Source organism: Falco peregrinus, chromosome 1 (assembly GCF_023634155.1).
Source record: "Falco peregrinus isolate bFalPer1 chromosome 1, bFalPer1.pri, whole genome shotgun sequence".
In the NCBI taxonomy this organism is placed as follows: Eukaryota; Metazoa; Chordata; class Aves; order Falconiformes; family Falconidae; genus Falco; species Falco peregrinus.
The window spans coordinates 31,235,771-31,254,250 of NC_073721.1; the positions used below are offsets into that span (position 1 = coordinate 31,235,771).

Here is an 18,480-nt window from a genome sequence, read left to right on the forward strand (position 1 = left end):
AAACCTGTTTTTCTGATCCGTCAAGGCATTTATTTCTTTTATACGTTTGAAATTTTTCTGTTAGTCTGACACTCATTAAATATAAAAAATAGAGTAATATCATAAAAATTTAGATCATTATTTTCAAATATGTGCTTAAAGACACATCACTAGGACATTAGGTTGAAATGTTTCCTCTGCTTTATGACCAAGTTAAATAAATTATTAGTTCAAGGAAACATTCTGAATTATAATCTTTTTTCATCTTTCATGGGTTGTTCAAAGACACTACTGAGCTTTGATCCAAATCTGTGGAATATTATGCTATGAATAGAAAAATATTAAAGAAAATTTTAAGTATCAGTCACTATACAAGCTCCTGGTTACATGTACCTCAATATCAAGGTTTAGCTTGCTGAGGCAAGTTCCATCTTCCAGAAACCAAACTTGTACTTCACCTGAAATTGTTACAGACTGTTGAACAGAGAAAAACATAGTCAAAAGAGGGTGGAATAACCACATAGTCTGGAAGTGGCTAGTGATCTCCTACAGAATATAAATTCAAATAATGTTTGTGCATAGCAGATCAAAGTTTACTAGTTTTGCTTGGAATTATCTTGCTTTTCCTTTAAGTCCAGTTGCTGCAAGGTATGCCCGCCTAAGGAAAATGTTTAATAATTTTTGTGAATTGCTGCAACTAAAGGAATGGTCTTTAAGCAGAATCTAGGGCAAAACATGTAAGCTTGATCAGTATTAACACTCCCATCATTCAGCCAGCAATAGAAAAACTGCTTATAATTTTCTTTTCATAGGAAAGGCTTAAGAAATCTTGTTTTCTCACATGAAAAATTATGCGTATCATAATGGTGCTTGAGTTCTTATATCCAGGCTATTTTGTAATTCCACAATAAAGTATGGCTACAGATCCATCAACCCTCACATTACTCATTCAGAGTCAGGTAAAATTTATCATTGCCATGCTAATGACAAACTGATTCAGCAGACCTAATTGATTAAGATCCCAGGGTTCCTAGGCAGGCTACTTGAAGAATTCATGGTCTGGAGATGAACTGCTGGCTAAAATATATGTCTTGCAGGAGTCAAAGACATAGGAGGAAAGCAAGGAATTCCTCAGAATGGACAGATCCATAAGTAAGGCCTTCTTTGTCCCTGGACCCAGGACAGAGGTATCTCTCAGGCTGTTCCAATTTGTGCTGAAGGCTGGAAAGATCAGTATGAATTTCTTGTTCCAACACCTGTTCTCTGATTTTAATCCACCTTTTGCTCAGCTACATTCCTGAACAATAGTGAGTCACACAAATCAACAGCAGAACCAATATGACATTTTAGCAATCTGTGAATTACTCACCCTGCATTCTAGAAAAAGTTCTGACCAGTTTATAGGACATATCTGGATTAATGCTATTTACTTCCTTAATGAGAAGTTACACAACTCTAACAAATAGCAGGATAGTCCCAATCTCTACAAGGCTTTTGATTTTGTGCCTTAGCAAGATATTGGTTACCTGAAAAGAGCCACTATTACATATAATAAAGAATACCATTTCTTACCACACAGTATTTGTTCCCTGGAGTAAGAAAATCAGCTGCCAGAAAAAAACTGCTGCATGCATCTAGGAGTTTGACAGCTTCTCCACTGTGGGCAGGTTTGTAAGCATAGACTGTGCCCTGACAAAGACAAATAATCCATCACTGGGCTATGAAACTTTTCATTAAAAGCTTTTGAAGACTTCAACAAAAAATACCCATCTTTCTGAGCTCCACTCTTTAAAGTTTTGTAATTGACTCTAAACTGAGGTAAAAAATGCCCAGTAGAATTCAGCTGAATTTAGTGGATCATATTAATTTACACTAGTTGAAGATCAGGTTAGTTCATTTTAGAGTGATCCAGCTACTCACATTTTAAAGAAGTTTTGTTTCTCAAAATTGCTTTAATAAAATAATTTTAAACCACCCTATTTCATTTTACTCCAGGAATCAATAAATATTCTAGACCAACATAAAATAGAAATCATAAATCAAGCTTTAAGAGAAGTTTTTATCTAAAGGTCTCAAAGTGTCTTAGAAACAATTCCTAACTAATATTGACAAAGATTTTAGAACTTCTCTACTCATTTTACAAAAGGATAATGAAATCAGAGAGTGTGACCAAAGTTACCATTGCACTTCTGTCCTGAACACAGAACCTCCCGACTCACATCCAAACACATATACCCCAAAAAACATTTTAAGAGCCTTAAAAATGACAATTAAATGACTAAAGGACTGGAAAAACAGGTGGAATTTCAGGATTTGGGACCCTTATGCAAGATTTATGGACATCAGGCTGGTCAAAGAAGGATCTTGAACAGGGCTGCCATAAAAATTCAGGTGCATATACAGAACACCTGTTCTGTATGCATATGCAGAATACTGCATAGCCACAGCAGGTCTGATGTACCCAAGCTACAATTTTCTCACTGTGCAGGCACACATCAAGCCTAAAGCTCATGCTCGGTAGGTCCCACGTGACCTGGACACATTGGAGACCCTGAACATGTACTCCATTGTACACACACAAGTATTTCTGTTGGGAAATCTCAGCATTAGGTACTTTATAATCCACCATCTGTAGGAGATAATTGTTCTGTGCTTCATGAAAAGTCTTTCCAATCTTTCATTAAACACACAAGTGGGACTAAATTCACCTCTGATATAATTTGTTGAGTTGTGTGATTACATTACAGACATTCCATGCTAATAGTATCAGCATACACATATAGAATCACAGGAACATCCAATCATGTAATATTATTATCTCAAATGCTATACCTGGTCAGTGACAAGCAGAAGTACAGTGTAATCAGGAGAGAATATGAGGCTGGATATGGGTTGTAAGATATCAGCACAGATTTTCATTTCATACTGCAGACCTCTGATGTGATAGAAGAATAAAATGCCCTCCTGTGGATAAAAGTACAAATCCACATAAGGTCTAAGTCATTTATCCTAGCACACTCTGGCAAAATGAACTGCAAGAACTTCTGAAAAACTCTAAAGTAACAGTGTTTAACTGTATCCCATCTCTAATGGTCTCATTTGCCTCCAGTACGTTTAAATCCAGAGGACTCACCCTGGATAAGAAATTTATTGAAAAATGAAAGTGTTCTTTCATACAAGTCTTAGTAACAGTTCATATTTGATAACAACAGACTCTCTCATCAGTTAATACTTAAGAATTTTTTTTTTTTTTGAGACAGTATAAGAATTTGTCCCACTCTTAAGCAGTAATGTACAATGGCATTGTCAGTTTGGGTTAAACACTGAGCTACATTTTGCACAAAACAATTTGGCAGTTCTCTTGGCCATTTTCTCTCCTTTCCTATTTTTTTCCATCCTTCTTTCCTGTTCCTCTAGAACATTCCTCGTATTTTGTGAAAAATAGAATTGTTCTCTTTTGTTGCTTCTTTGACTACAAAAATGGAATCTCTTTCCACCCTGCTCCCTTCCCATTTCTCATCTCAAGTGTTAACAAACAAAATATATACAACACCAGAAAGAACCTTTATACTTCTGTGGCCCTTCTCTTTTTTTCTAACTCCTGTCTTTGCAGTGAATTCTGCAAATATACCCCATTTGAATACTCCATTTCACGCAATAAGAGTAAGTTAAAAGCATAAAGGATGCCTTACACTTCCAGCTGCGTACAGTCCCTCATTACAAAATGTCATGGCAAACAAAACTGGTTTTTGCAGGTCCTTTGGTTTGCCACCTGAGAGAACAAAACCAAGACAAAAATATAAAATTTAATTTATTGCAACAATGTGTCTCAATTTTAAATCTGGGATGATTTGTGAGTATAAGGGCTTCATGGGCTATATATTCTTTGGACTTTCTGCTGTGATAATGAAGGAAAATGTTGGTATATATAATTTGAAATGATAGTGCTACTGTTGTCTGATGAACTAGAAAGTAATATGAGAAGTTACTTGATTTTGTAAAGGCTGCTAAATAGCCACATTAAAGTTTGTCAGTAATAGAATCTGAACCATTTAGGTGGGAAGGGACCTTAGAAGTCCTCTGATCCAACCTCCAGCTCAACACAGAGCCAACTTCAAACTCAGAATCAATATCAAAGTTAGGCCGTGTTGTCCAGAGTAATATCCAGGTTTGAACATACCCAAGAATGGCCATTTCAAAACTTCTCTGGGCAACTTGTCCCAGTGTCTGACTACCTTCACCAAGAAAGTATTTTTTTTTTCCTAATATCTACACAGAATTTCTGTTGATGCAAACTGTGTCCTTTTTCTGTCTGGTTCCATGTTCTCCGTAACCTTTCATTAGGTAGCTGAAGCAATAGTAAAATCCCCCATTTCCTTTTCTCCAGGCTGAACACAGTTCTCTCAGCCCATCTTTGTATGTCATGTACTTAGACTCTGCAATAATCTTTGTGGCCCTGTGCTGAACTTCACCCGTTATGTGAATATCTTTTTTGTACTGTGGAGCCCAAAACAAAGTGTTCAAAACAATCCCTAAATCCTAACTCAACTAAATTACAAATGATTGCAGTTCTAAAAAAAGTTACTAAAACTGAGCAGTAGGGAACCTATTACTGCATCACTTATTCCAATTTAAATTAGAATGATCAGAAATTATTTCACTGCCACAGTTTCTCCTGAGGCTATTAATTTGGCTGTCTATTAGCACAAAAGTTATTAATCATTTGTCATGTAAGCATATAAAAGATTGCCATCAATGTGTCTTACAGAGGTCTGTGTGAGCTGAGTTTTTCTAACCGGTGGCTTTCAGCTCTACTCATACATTATTACTCCCAGGCATCACTGGTGCTGCCTAAAATCTATTAGCTTGATTTGAACATGGAAATACCTTTCTTTTTCTGTACTTCTCTACGAACATATGACACCACGTCCGATATTTTACGCATGTAATCTGCACAAAAGAAAACAATTTATAACATCAACCTTGTTTATATGTCAACATTGCAATAAAACGCATTGTATTCCAGTCTACTGAACAAAAGGCCAGGTCCAGTATACTGAATCAAAAATGTGAATTCTTCCTCAATATCCACAATTTCTGTCATTTATGCAACTCAGCAGCTACAATCTTTCTGTGATTCAGCCTACAGCTGTAAAAGGGAGACAGCAATACCTGGCATGGAGAGTGGTACAGATGCAGATTTATTTTTCTCCTAGTGTTAAGTTCTGGTATTGTTATTTTTAACTATGATTTTTTTCATTCGATGTAGTTATGAAGGAAACTTTAGTCAGTCTAAAGAACATGCCCAAGTGAAAAGTTGTAGCTGCTTATGATTCTGTTTGCAACACCATAACAGGAATTTAGTATGTGCTTAAAGTTGGACATGCATTTAAGCATTCTGCTAAATACATACAGATTGCAATATGTTTTAAATTAAGCAGAAGCTTCAGTACAATATGAATACACACAATTCTGTTACAGTTTTAGGACAAGACTCAAAGAAGAATATACAGGCCAAGGAAAAGCCTGAATGGCAAATATTCTTGTTGTGTTCTATTGAACTGGCATAAACATTTCTGGTCACACCTCTGCTTTTTATTTACTGATGATTTCCAACTCTTGATTTGGTAAACTTAAAACTCTGGTAATTTCAAATGCAGAGAAATAATGCTGGTTTGTTGGGGTTTCTTAAGAGCAACCTCCCGTCTCTGTGTCAATTATCAAAAATGAACAGAGATACAGTACTTTGGGAAAGTCAGAAATACTTGCTGCAGCTTAAAAAATAATGTATTACATAGCAGAAGAAGAAAGCAAGATTATGACCAGCCCATCTATTACCATTGATTCAGTACTTATTACAGCAACTGTGCTATGCTGGTCTACCACAGGATATTACCCAGCACTAGTGTTAGGGAGAAGCATATTCCAGTACTCCTTTTAGACCTGACTGAACCAGTGAACTTCATGTGCATGGCAGGACTGACAACTTCCATCCCTACGAAGGATGATAGAGTACAGGCTGTCATTGCCAGCACAGTTTATGCTGGCTGTGTCTCACTGTCCTTTATCTTGGGAGTCCTCTGAATGGGCACAGAAGGCTAGTGTGCGGTGGCAGCAGAGGAGAGACCTTGTGATTCCCAGAAAAAAAATGTATGGAATGGGTGGCTGTTGCTAGAAAACTTTAGTCAGTCACTAGCTTGCCAAAGGTCCCCATGAAAAAAGACAGGTGGGAATATATATAGGGCAGATAAATTGCCTCAGCAAGTTGCAATCAATCCAAGGTCCTCCCATTCTAGAATAAATTAAAAGCAGACTTCCTTGAAGCCAAAGACACCTTCTGTTCACTCTGTGTGCTTCATACTTTCTGCAGTAAAGCCTGATAAGTCTTTACAGCCTTGTTTTCATTAGAAAATTGTTTATGTAAGAGCTGACCTCAAGGAATTCTATTAAGCAACATTACATTAAATTCAGTTTTCTTGTTTGAAGACTCATCACGAGTCTTCAAAGATCTGTTCTAACATTATCTAACATACCAAATGTGGACAAGTCAATCTTTCATGCAAAATAAAATAAATTATTGGTGCTTAACTAATAGTAAAAAGACTTTGTATGGCGGGTATATTAATAGCTTAATGTCAGTCTAGTAGGGCTGGTTAACAAGATCTGGGCTTCTGCAACTATTGCTTATTTTATCAGTTTTGATGTATTTAGAGCTTTTTCCCTTTTTTTACCAAAGAAAAATGAAAGCCCATTATTGGGTGCTGAAGAAACCCACACGGAAGTTCAAAAGACATTCTTAAATGTTTATCACAGTAATAAAAGAAATATGGTTCTACAATATAGCTTTATAATTTCTGTAAGGTACAGAATAGCAGAACAGAAGAAAGCAAAAAAAAGCTTTCACCTATCCACTTTCCTCCCTACTTGAATAAAACACACAATGCAGCTATTTCTTACCAGGTAGAGGTTTTTGTTGAAGAACAGAAACACTGCGTGTCTCAGCATCAATTGCCAAAATACATCCTTCTTTACAGCCCATGTAAATTTCTGAGGTTGTGGTCCAGCAGTGGGCAGTAGGATGCACTGAAGGCTTAATATAATTTCTAGGCTTCAGCACAAAAATAACTTCAGTCAACACTTGACAAACACGTGTACACTGTACAAGCAGTTACATGCATTTTAAGATTAAAAAAAAGATATCATTACATCATTGAGTCTGACCACTTGTACAACATCAGCTTTATTTTATTCAGTCATTCCTTCACTGAGGCTAGTAACTTAAGAAACAACAAGATTTTCCAGAAAAGTCTGTCTAGAGATAGCAGTGCAGAACTCACTTCACTCCATAGAACCTGTTTAAATGATTAATTATATTTTCACTGAAAAATTAGATATTTTTAAATTTTAATTTATCTGGATTTATTCTCCAGCATTTGCATCTGTTACAGTTTTGTCCTCTAACTTGGAAATCCCTCTGTTATCCTCCCTACCCTTACAAAGATATTGGCCCACCACAACCAGGTCGTCTCCCAATTTTTTTAATGATTAAGTTAAGATAAAATTCAACACATTTAGCCCCTAGACTTTTGGGATTTTTTTAAAGTCAGAATAGTACTGGAAGCCCAAATTGAAATGGTTACCCACTACAACCTCACCCTGACAAATGCTTTTCAGAACAGTCTTTCACTTTGTAGAAAAAACCTGCACATGTGGTCTTGCATACCTGGCAGTACTAAAACACGTTTTTTTAATAATTTATTTTCGCATATAATCCAAATTGTTCTGTAAAAGAGCTCTGTCAACCTTTGCATCTTCTGCAAGTAAATTCTAGAAATATCCCTGCCACAGACTTCCCATGTGCCTTGAATTTCATTTTGCTATAATAAATCTCATAAAACCATCATCCATAAAACAGGAAGAACAGATTCTCCACCAAATATTATTAAAGACAGTGAAACAGTTCAGATACAACAGTAACAGAGACCCCATAAATAACATGGTAGAACTAGATTGAAGAGAATTTGGGGATGGGGAGAGGGGAACAAAATACAAGAAAATCTTGGGAGAATGTTTAAAAGAGAAGATTCAAAGAACCAAGCATGTGAGCAGAAATGGTGAGGAACACTAGATAATACAATGGGTGGAAAAAAACAGAAGACTATAATTCTATAAAACACTTGCTGTCTCAGTAATGGTTCTATAAAAAGAGGAAATATGGATGGACTTGTGATGAAAACATAGGGCAGAGATTCATAAGTACCCAGATTTCATTACTAAAATATGCCAAGGACTTGCTGTATGATTCTCGGTAAGTAACTTACTCTCTATTTATGCCTTCAAAGCATTTTTAATTTCTCAGGGGGAAGCTGCTACAGAAATAAAACATACCAACATTTACTTTATAAATCAATTAGGACTAAACAGTAATAAATCTTTTAACAAATGGGGCTTTATAGCACTCAGAGAAAAATCTGATATAGTCATTTTCACTGATTCTATGAGACTTGAATATCACAAATCTTTGGGACAGTTGTAACAGAACTGCTTTGAATCAGAAGCTTCCTATGTAAAGACAGCTCCTGCAATGTTCCTTTGTACCTGCTGCCACGACTGCCTTTACACATAACCTAGATAAATCCGTTAATCCTAGGATGAGATCATGTAAATCCCAAACCAGGTCACTTCTTGAACTGTGCATTGGTACAGTGCTGAATCATCATCATAACGATAATGATAATAACATCTTTTTTTTAACTTCTCTCCCTTTTGAGTAGCATCTCTTTAGGGAAAAAAAATCCATGATGGATCAATCCTTGTCATGAAAGTTTTCATTAAAAGACAATGGAATAAAATTGTTATTGGGGACAGAGTGGACTCAAATGGGCTTGTCATGGTAAAGCATATTCAGAAAGCTCAGGTCCCAGCTGTAAGAAATATTGAAACACAACTAAATCAATCTAATGCTAGAAAGAAAAGTACTGAGAGCTGTAGGATATTTCCATTCCTTTCACTCTGCTGCCCCGCTGTGGTTACACTTCCGTACATACCCAGCCCCAGCATCCTGCAGACTATGGAACCCTAACACATTTCAAAGCAGCGAACAAGTGTACTGGGGGATGGTCTCGCTTTTCTTACATGCCTCTCACACATTCTTTAGGAGTAGGCTACAGCCTTCAAGGCCTAAAGACTACAGGCGGAAGACGATTCCTTTAAATTGTAAATAAATGGTTCTCCACTTTGGACGCTTGCATCAATATGAAAATCATTGATCTCAACTGATTTGGATTTAGTGATAAAGAACAAAAATCCTTCTGTTGAATTCTGCAGAGACAGGTAGAGCTTCATCAGGCCATGATACTGTTCCCAGTGGATTCAACCGAATGCACCTCATTAACCACCACAAGAGAAGCAGGTTGTCTCTTACTAATTGAAAAAGCATTGATGATAGTAGAGAGGAAAGTAACTCCAAGGTATTTACTAATGTTGAGGCACAGATTTTAGGCCAATCTGCTCACAGACATTTGTAAAGGCATACAAATCATCAGTGATAGTAACCATTGATACATCTGCTGCAGTAGCTTGTCAATTTATAAACCCACTGAAGAATGGTAGTTACAGTACCTCTATTTCGGACACTCTAGTCCATTACAGCAAAAGTAATCCAAAGATACCTGGGTATCTGAGGAACTCAGCAAGTTCAGTCATTTCAATCTCACAGTTGCTACATTAGACACTTTTCATCACAAGGGTCTTGATGAAACAGTATTTTAAAGAAGTATCTTCTCCATCAATTATATTCTGATCAACTCACGCAGGAATTGCTTTACCAAAAATTTATGTTCCGAGTTGGGGTGCTGGAAGGGGGTGCTTAACCTGAAAAGGCATATGCATGCAATTCCCCCCCAAGGTTACAAGATCCAGTAGTGGCTCGGTTTTTCTGTTAGGTTAGAGATGGAGCATATGTGCGGCAGGCATGCACAGAGGGGAGAATTAGCACTGCAAGGCACAATAAATGCAAGTCCTGCAAAAAAATTACTCAGCTAATCTGGAGCAAGAAAATACACCAGAAATTGATTCAGTGCCTCCTGGTGCTAAACTGTAGTGTAGCACCTCAAAACCAGTTTGTATTTCTGCAAAAAAACTTTCATTTCTAAATAACCTGATGTTCATTAACTTGTCAATATTCACAACCAAAATGCATGCATCTAGGGAATTTGGACTGCAAAAAACTATCAAAATATTTACAATTTGATTTGAAAGAAAAGGAAATCTTTGTCAAAGACTAGTAGAACAATCTACTCTTACTCCAGAAATATTTCTATGTATATGGAGAACATATAAATATGGAGAACATATTTAGCACCTTGAAGATCCTAAAAAGAAATCTAGGTTTTTATGAAAGCAGCTGGGAATGCAAAGACCCTATAGTAGTATCTAGTATGGTTGAAAGTACAAACTTTTCTGTGTGGAAAAGTTCACAACATGGTTCTGTAAGTTCAAGCATAAGAACTTACCATTCCTGATTGGAATAGCATCCATTCAAGAAGAGACAAATTCTATTAAGCCTCACAGATCTAATATGACAATTGGTTTTTTCCCTCCAATAACTCTCTTAATTCACTTCACAGGCTAAAGAACAAAATGTTTTTTGCAGTTCATCATCTGCACATAATGTAAGAGGCAATAAAGCAGAAGAAAAATTCAATGCCCCTAATAAGCATCTATTATCTTCATCTTCCATGTTCTAAGTGATCTGAAATATAAGCAGTTGATGTGTAATCAGAATCAGTAGAGGATGTTTGTTTGCAGTTATCAATTATCCTGGAAAACAAGGGCATCAGCAGTTACACAGTTAAAAACCTCTGTGAATCTGAATGCATGAAGCCATGAAAAGAGGATAAGGTCAGCAAAGCACCATTCCCTATTTTTTATTCTGCTTTATAAGAATAAAGTTTATAGCAGAAAACTGTGGTATACTCTTATGCATGGTGGTTTTGGTGTGTAATATATATCTTAAGTCACAAAATCTAAATTGATGGTCTTAATCTTAGAAAAGAATCCTAGATTTGCAAGTTAAATGTTTTCACATTGGCAGATGCTTCTAGTTGGTAGTCAGATGAAAGTAAATTCCAAACAAAATGAAAACATTTTTGAAGCCTCTCAAAAAAGGCATCTCAAGGGAGTCTAACAAGTAAATGATCAAATACAAGTGAGACAAATGGACAGGTCCCAACACTGACATTGGTATGGCAAGGTATTTCAGAAGCAGGCGTTGCTGTCTGGAATAAAGCTTTCAACGTTTCCATAGCCTGAGACATTTTCAGAGTTAAAAAGAAAAAAATCGCAAAGGGAAGTAACCTGGGAATAGGTTTTCAAGGTTCCAGCAGGTCATAATAGCTTGGATATGGTTAAATACATGCTTTATACTGCTTCTGGGACACAGATTAGTACCCCCACTGCACACATACATTACTATGCTAGTGCCTGTGTCAGAAATCTCTACATTGTACTGCACTGTGCAGTAGCAGCATGCCTGTCAAAACGGATTTTAAAAATATTGTTGAGAAAACAGATCTATTTACTGGGTTTTATCTGTTTAACAGACATTAAAATTATTAATGTAATTTATTGAAATTTTAATTTATTTGCATAAAAGTATAATGACTTGGAATAGTAAAAAGGAAAACAATCAGTAACTACCATGTATGTTTCTGCTTCATCTCCTACGAGTCCAGCAATGGCTGAAACTGGCAAATCAGGGCCATGGTATGGATCTTCACTATGAGAAACCGGAAAAAACCAATCCTTGTGAGGACTCATGGACCCTTGTCCACCAGGGAGTTTCACAGGGCTGTGAAAATCAAGAGATACTGTCTGAGAAGAAATATTAACAGCAAATGCTGATATAAAACTGAGGAGCACATTTCCAAAACTTTGAGACACCAACTCAGTCAATGGGCTTTACTTCTGCAACAGTAATGGAGTATTGTGGTAAACAATCATTCTACATGCCACATACCATTTCACTGAAAAGTAATAGTAATTCTACTACAAGAAAAAATAATAAAATGTTCCTAACTGGCAGAAATGGATTGCCATGTTCTAGCTCAGTGTCTTTTTTTGTTGCCTTGTATAAACAACTGTTCTACATTACTGTTTCCTTATTAACCAGGATTAATAGTCACACTCCTAACTTTTATATGCTGCAAGGATTTATGCTTAATGTTTATTTGGAGAAAGTTTAACGATCATGAAAGATTGGCAGCAGTATTTGCATGATGCACTCTGGTAATCAGCATATGACTGGCTTGAGGATTCTATATCCACAAACTGTTGATTTATGACTTTGAAAAAATTTCTGTAAAATGAACAGTTCTCAGTGGAGGTTTAACCTCAATCGAATGGAATGAAAAGTGAGGAAAAAGGAGTATATATGTATTTTCATATGTATATAATGAAAAAAAAAAGCAAAAAACCTTCAGTATGGTTTTCAGATCACAAATTAAGGCCTTGTCTGTACTTTCACTAGTATAACCTCATCAGTGGCAATATGTTGGTTATAGTCATAGTTAACAAGATTAAACACACTTGGGAATTGTGGAGTAGTTGCCACTGAAACAGCATAGGTGTTACACCTCAAGGACTCCAACCTGAATAATACATACTACTTTTATACCAGCCTCAAAAAAAAATTTAGCATAAATTCTAGGTTTGCTGTGCTCAGTGAACTGCATTGACAGGGCCACCTGCTCTGGATCTGTAAATCGGCCTCACAAGCTGGAAATTACACAGAAAACTGATACCGCTTTTGGTACAATTTGTGATTACAACAACATATTGTTTAACTATGCTTACTAGGAAGCAACCTGACCCAAATTTAGTGGTTTCATAGCTACAAAAGCAAGGCTCAACATAGCCACTTGCAGGAAAGTAGTCCAGGCACTACATGAGTTTGGTCATGTAGCTTTTGATAGAGGCTGCCAAAGCAGCTGATTAGTATTACCTTCATGAGATGCATAATTTTGGACATGTGAGTGCTAAGAAATGAAATCATAAATTCAGTTCACTTGATTGACTAGACAGATTCACACTGGTTGTGATTTAGCAATTACTGACTGCAGTTGCTAGGTGAACTAAATTGGATTAAATTCTTTGCAAACAGATATAGGTTACTAGTCTTAGCAAAAATACTTCTAGATTTTTCTCTTAACCTGAAGGGTGTTCCACTTACTTTTGCTTAAGATGATGCTCATCATTATTCCTTTCAATACACCAGATAGTAACAGATCTCTCATCAACAACACACAGTTGTTGCCAATTCATAGGGTTAAAACTTAAAGAGGTAGCTGTTACCCCTGGCCGAGACTCACTGCACAGGAGGATACTTTCTTGCCAGTTCCTTCATTAGGGAGAGTGAAAGAAAATCAAATCCATTAAATAAGTTAAAAACATTCAAGCCAAAGATCTGGATGTGACTGTGACTAACATTCAATATCAAGTATAGTAAACAAAAACTTTGTCACTCACAAAAATTTCTGCTGCAAAATAGTTAGGTCCCCTTGAGAATGAAAAGGAGGTGATTAATTAGCCACACAAAATTATTACTGTTACAAAAAGATTGAATAAAAAAATAATTCTGAAATATGGAATTTTAGAAGCGTTATCATACACCTCCTTTTGTGAAAAGACCAACAGAGTCAAGACACTTGTTTTTTTCTTTATCATTCCATCAGTGACTACTTGAATGGAGCAAGACAACTCTTCAGCACCCCAGACCTCAGCCTTGCTTTTCCAGTCCATAACAATTATTTTAAGGCTTGCAGACTCGAACTTGGAAGATATTATAATTAGGAAATAAAACACAGTCAGCTCGTGATTATCTATGGATGAATTACTTAGGTAATACAGTAACTGTGTTGTGAATGCAGACATACAAACTATGGCTACATTAACTAACTTGAGCACAAAACAGGGCAGAATTTGTGTGGGGCTGTTATGTATAGCTAACAAAAGCCTGAGAATCTGCTTTCCACTGACTTTTCTTTAGTCCACTGTAACCTATTTTATATTCTCAACATCTAATTTGCATATTTCTCCATTATCCAGATTAATTCTTGACTGCATTTGCATTTTTAGGTGCTGTCCAAGAACTGATTATCATCATTTGAAGAAAATGGTTAAAACTGTTTCTTAATTTCTTGGACATTATATCTGATTGCTAATCTAAATAACATTTATAGCTTTAGTATTTGTCATTACTGCTGAGAGGAAATGCATACACTGCTGTAAATGGATTTGTATAATCCTGTTGTTCTGGCCTGTAATAAATTCACTCACAAAAACAAATCAGAATGCAAGACAACGGTTAATATTGATAGCATATGCAAAAAATGAGAAGTATTCACACATACACAGTAACTCTCATTAAAATTACAGTAAGCTATAAGCTGCAATTCTGACTTTAAAAGATACCAGCGTGTCGCTCTCTAAATATCTGTCAGCATGTTCTCACCTCATACCTAACAGATAGTGCCAACGCTCTTTTAGAGCAGATAATTTATTAAGATCTGAAACTATACAGTACATGTACCTGAAAAAGAATCTGGCATTAAGCCTCTCCTTTGAACAGAAAAAGATGAAAGGCAGCTTTTGGTTATCCATAAGCTTTCTGTATTTTGAGACTGACATAAGTTTCAAAACATCTCTTATACCTCTGATTTCAAACTATCTGCTTAAAATACAGAAACTGTGCAATCATCATATAATGACACATTAAGAATGCTAAGGATTGAGATTTCTTGCATCCATACACACTCATTTCTACAAGGAATGCACAATATAATCCAATTGCAAAAATGAAGGTCCTGATCTCACAGTAAATTCACACACCTCTGTTCAAGTTATTAGAAATTCTGAGTGTAGTATTGTAAATTGGTTCCATTTTGTAACTAAATTCTTTCTAACTGGAATCTAGGATGGTTCTTTCATGACAATTAGCTGCTGATAGTCATATTCATGCTGATTCAAACAGATTTAAATTGTTTGGCCTCGGAAACTGCCGCTACTTCAAAGTATTTAAACATTTCTAGATATTTCCATTTTTAAGAATAATCTAGAGAAATCTTTCAAGAGGGTGGTGTTTTAAGTGCACACAAGGAACACATTAGCCCAGGTGTGCTGTTTCTGCTGTAAGTTACAAGCATGTAAGCCCATCAGGCCAGTGAGGCTGTCTTGCTTGTTTCTACTGTGCTACACACGCAGACATCCTTCCTGAACTACTGTGTACAGAGTTCAGAGCAAACATTCTTTTTCTTCACAAGAGATAAAGAAGCGGCATCTGTAATAGTATCTACTATCATTACTAAAATTCTGGAGTTATAGGAGTTTCTGCCTCTTCGCTAATTGTACAAGGAAAGGTCATCATTAAATTGGGGGTATACAGAATATTCTTTACGTGTCCTTGCTTGCCTTCCTCCTATTACACCCTCCCCATTTGTTTTGAAGAAGTGCTCAGAACCTACAGTCAATGAAAGCAATGGAAGCAAGAGCAGGATTATATTTTTGCAGAAAATTAAAAAAATTAAATATTCCAACTTTCTGTATCTGCACTGTATTATCTAGTATTTCTTTTCATGACAATGAGCAGAAAATTATGATCTAACCCAGTGACCCATGGTAGCGTAATCACTGAGCAAAACTGTATGACAGAACTAAGATCAAACACAACATTAAGAGGAACACTGAACATTCCAGGTGAACAGAAAAGTAGAAATTGGCTTTAGAATGCTTTTCCTCTTTTCAGCAGGCAACTTTCTTTCACAAACAGCATGGTTCTCAGCTTCCTAGGGTGAACAGATAATTAGCTGATGCTGAAGACTTTAGAAGTACTCCAAAACACAAAATTTTGAAGAAGGTAGAAGGCAGCTGTAGCAAAGTAACAGTCATTCTGACTAGTGGCTACTAATACTAGAAAATAAACAGCAAATTTGGTACAGAAAGTTTGCAGACAATGATCAATAAAAAAAAAAAAAAGAGATGAAGGCAACCAGTCTGTCTTCCACATTTGTTTACTTAATTCATGCTAAAACAGTACACACACAAAGTATGAACAACATGTAAATGGTATTAAAGATATTTTTTTCACTCTTACCATACTGAAAGAACAAATTCTGGGATTGAAGAGTAACTGGCTAGATACGGGCCTGTGAAACTAAATGCAAGTAAGGTGTAATCCAGTTGAGCATTACCTGAAATGTAAAAATAAAGAACAAGGTCTTTAATTGCCCTGGACTTTACCATATGCTATCACAGATAGGGTACTCTTCTCAGTTCCACTTTAACTTTTCAGAGACATTCTTTAAGTCCCTGATTCCTTTGCCTCACTCCAGATTATTGTTTTGATTTGATCATAAAAATGTTCCCTATGTTTCACTGCTTGGAATTTTTTCAAATTTTTTTCAATAACACCTTGATTTTGTACAGTATTTTTCCCCCAAGTACCCTGAAATCCTTTGCAGTCATAACTTTACTCATATGCATGAAATAAGCAAGCAGTATGATCCTTATTTAAATGGCAAGGCACTGAAACACGGATAGTGTAAGCAACTTAACTAAGGAGAGAAATGTTATGAGGCAGCCAGAAATACCCATTAGATCCCAGACTCCGGAGTTTAACTGCAAGAACTCTCATTCTTCTCACATCTCGGATTTCCCAGTGTGGCTTTCAGCAGTCTGCCTGGAAGCCTACTGCAGTATGTTATTTTTCGTTATTCTGACTATATTTTCCTAGAAGGAATTCCATTTCATTCCATTTCTTTTCCCTTTAAAACAGCTCCATGTTGTATTGTCATACTCCTCCTTAGCCTGAGCTTAACTAAAAGTAGTGCAGTGGAAAATCCTGCTACTGTTTTCCATGCATCTTGTCATGAGACAGTTTCCTATAACACTGTTTTTCAAGTCTTATCAAAAAAACCCTTCAGAAAATGCATGACTTTACTATTGTTTTAATGAAATGGTGAGGGGAGGGTTATCACATCACTACCTTTTAATTCCGTCAGTTTACTCAGTTCTGGAAAAGTGTAGATATATATGATGGGATTCAGCTTCCGGTCTGAAAAGGCCAGCACTTGCCTGTTCCCATTCACTGCAAAGGCTCCCACCTGGCCAGTCTGACAGTGCAGTACTGTTGTCGTCTTTGTTTCGATGTCCAGGAAGAGGATGTAATTGCCACAAGGGTAGCAGACAGTTTGATTGTTGATAAAGCCAAAGTTCTTGTTTGAGAATCCCTGAACCCAACTGCAGAAAGAGTAACTGAATGTTAAAACATTAATCAAAGACAACATTTCTCAAAATACTGTAATAAAGGGAATATTGTAGCCTAAGTTACACTGAACTGATGCTTGGGATTTAAGACTTCTCCTCATACCAATGTTGCAAAACCACAATTACTTCAAGATCTAGTGTTATGTATCATCCATTCGGTGTTATCCAAAAACATAGGGTCAATCTTATCCTGATAGAGTACAAAGGACTGTAATAAGAACATGGAGAGATGCTTATATTTCTTTCAGTTTTCACTAGAAATAGTTAGCCACTCCACAGGCTCTGGTTTAGTACTCATATCATAGTAATAGAGTGTACCTTTATTCTGAAAGAATTACACAGGTACAATCCATACTTGGGACCAAATTTTTTGTTTAACCTTTTTACACTTTCATAGTTCATCTCATCCCCATAAAATAAAAACTACAAAGCACAGCTTGCGTTTATATGAACCTAACCAGGAGGACTGTTCTGCTTCAAAGATACTAGTACTTTAACATGGTAAAACTTTGGTATATAAACAAGATGTGTTACACAAGGACTGAAATAAATTACTGAAGGGGAGTCAGCTTATGAACTTACAACGTGTCAACAAATACATAACTGCCTGCAGATGTGTTTACCTTTCAGGAAGTGCATGGATAAACACCAGGGTCCTCTTATCAAAGGGATTTGCATTTACCACTACGTGAAGGTGTCTGACTGAGCCACAGCATAGCCAGGTAGTACGATGGCAGAAAAGTTTCAGCAGTGTAACAGATACCCTCCATGTACAACACTGCTGTTAGCACCTTCTCTTCTAATTTCTATTCAGAAACTTTCCATTCCTTCTCTTCTTCCAAACAAGAGCATTTGACTCAAAAAAAATATTTTGTCCTCTGCAATTGCAAGCAGTGGTTTTTTGCTCCTTTCACAAACATAAGTCAGTTGTAAGATCAGCTCAGCTGCTGATCCTCTACTCTTACTAGACTATATTACAGCCTCAGCACTCTCATAATTAGGAACATTTTTAAATGGCTAGTCTTAAGATATTTAGGTCCAGAGTAACTTCTCATTTTTTGAGTAGTGTCTGCTTTTGGCCTCTTTTGCTACAGACCAGAACAGGAGCACACTGATCACGTGCTCATGCAGATGAACTGAATACCATGGCAACAAAGAGGAGACATTTTAGCTGATGAA

The 18,480-nt window shown here is 36.4% G+C and overlaps 1 protein-coding gene across 2 annotated transcripts in view; it reads right to left on the reverse strand.

Moving 5' to 3' along the window:
* Positions 1-18,480, reverse strand: part of CFAP43 (cilia and flagella associated protein 43) — a 50,571-nt gene that overhangs the window by 30,097 nt on the left and 1,994 nt on the right. For both annotated transcript variants that reach the window (XM_027789302.2, XM_027789301.2), the window contains exons 2-11: positions 17,021-17,274; positions 16,130-16,226; positions 13,211-13,378; positions 11,680-11,830; positions 6,937-7,087; positions 4,867-4,929; positions 3,672-3,751; positions 2,812-2,943; positions 1,552-1,668; positions 373-453 (exon numbers count right to left, since the gene is read on the reverse strand). In XM_027789302.2, the coding sequence (XP_027645103.2) occupies positions 373-453; positions 1,552-1,668; positions 2,812-2,943; positions 3,672-3,751; positions 4,867-4,929; positions 6,937-7,087; positions 11,680-11,830; positions 13,211-13,378; positions 16,130-16,226; positions 17,021-17,274 (1,294 nt within the window). The remainder of the gene's footprint in view (positions 1-372; positions 454-1,551; positions 1,669-2,811; positions 2,944-3,671; positions 3,752-4,866; positions 4,930-6,936; positions 7,088-11,679; positions 11,831-13,210; positions 13,379-16,129; positions 16,227-17,020; positions 17,275-18,480) is intronic.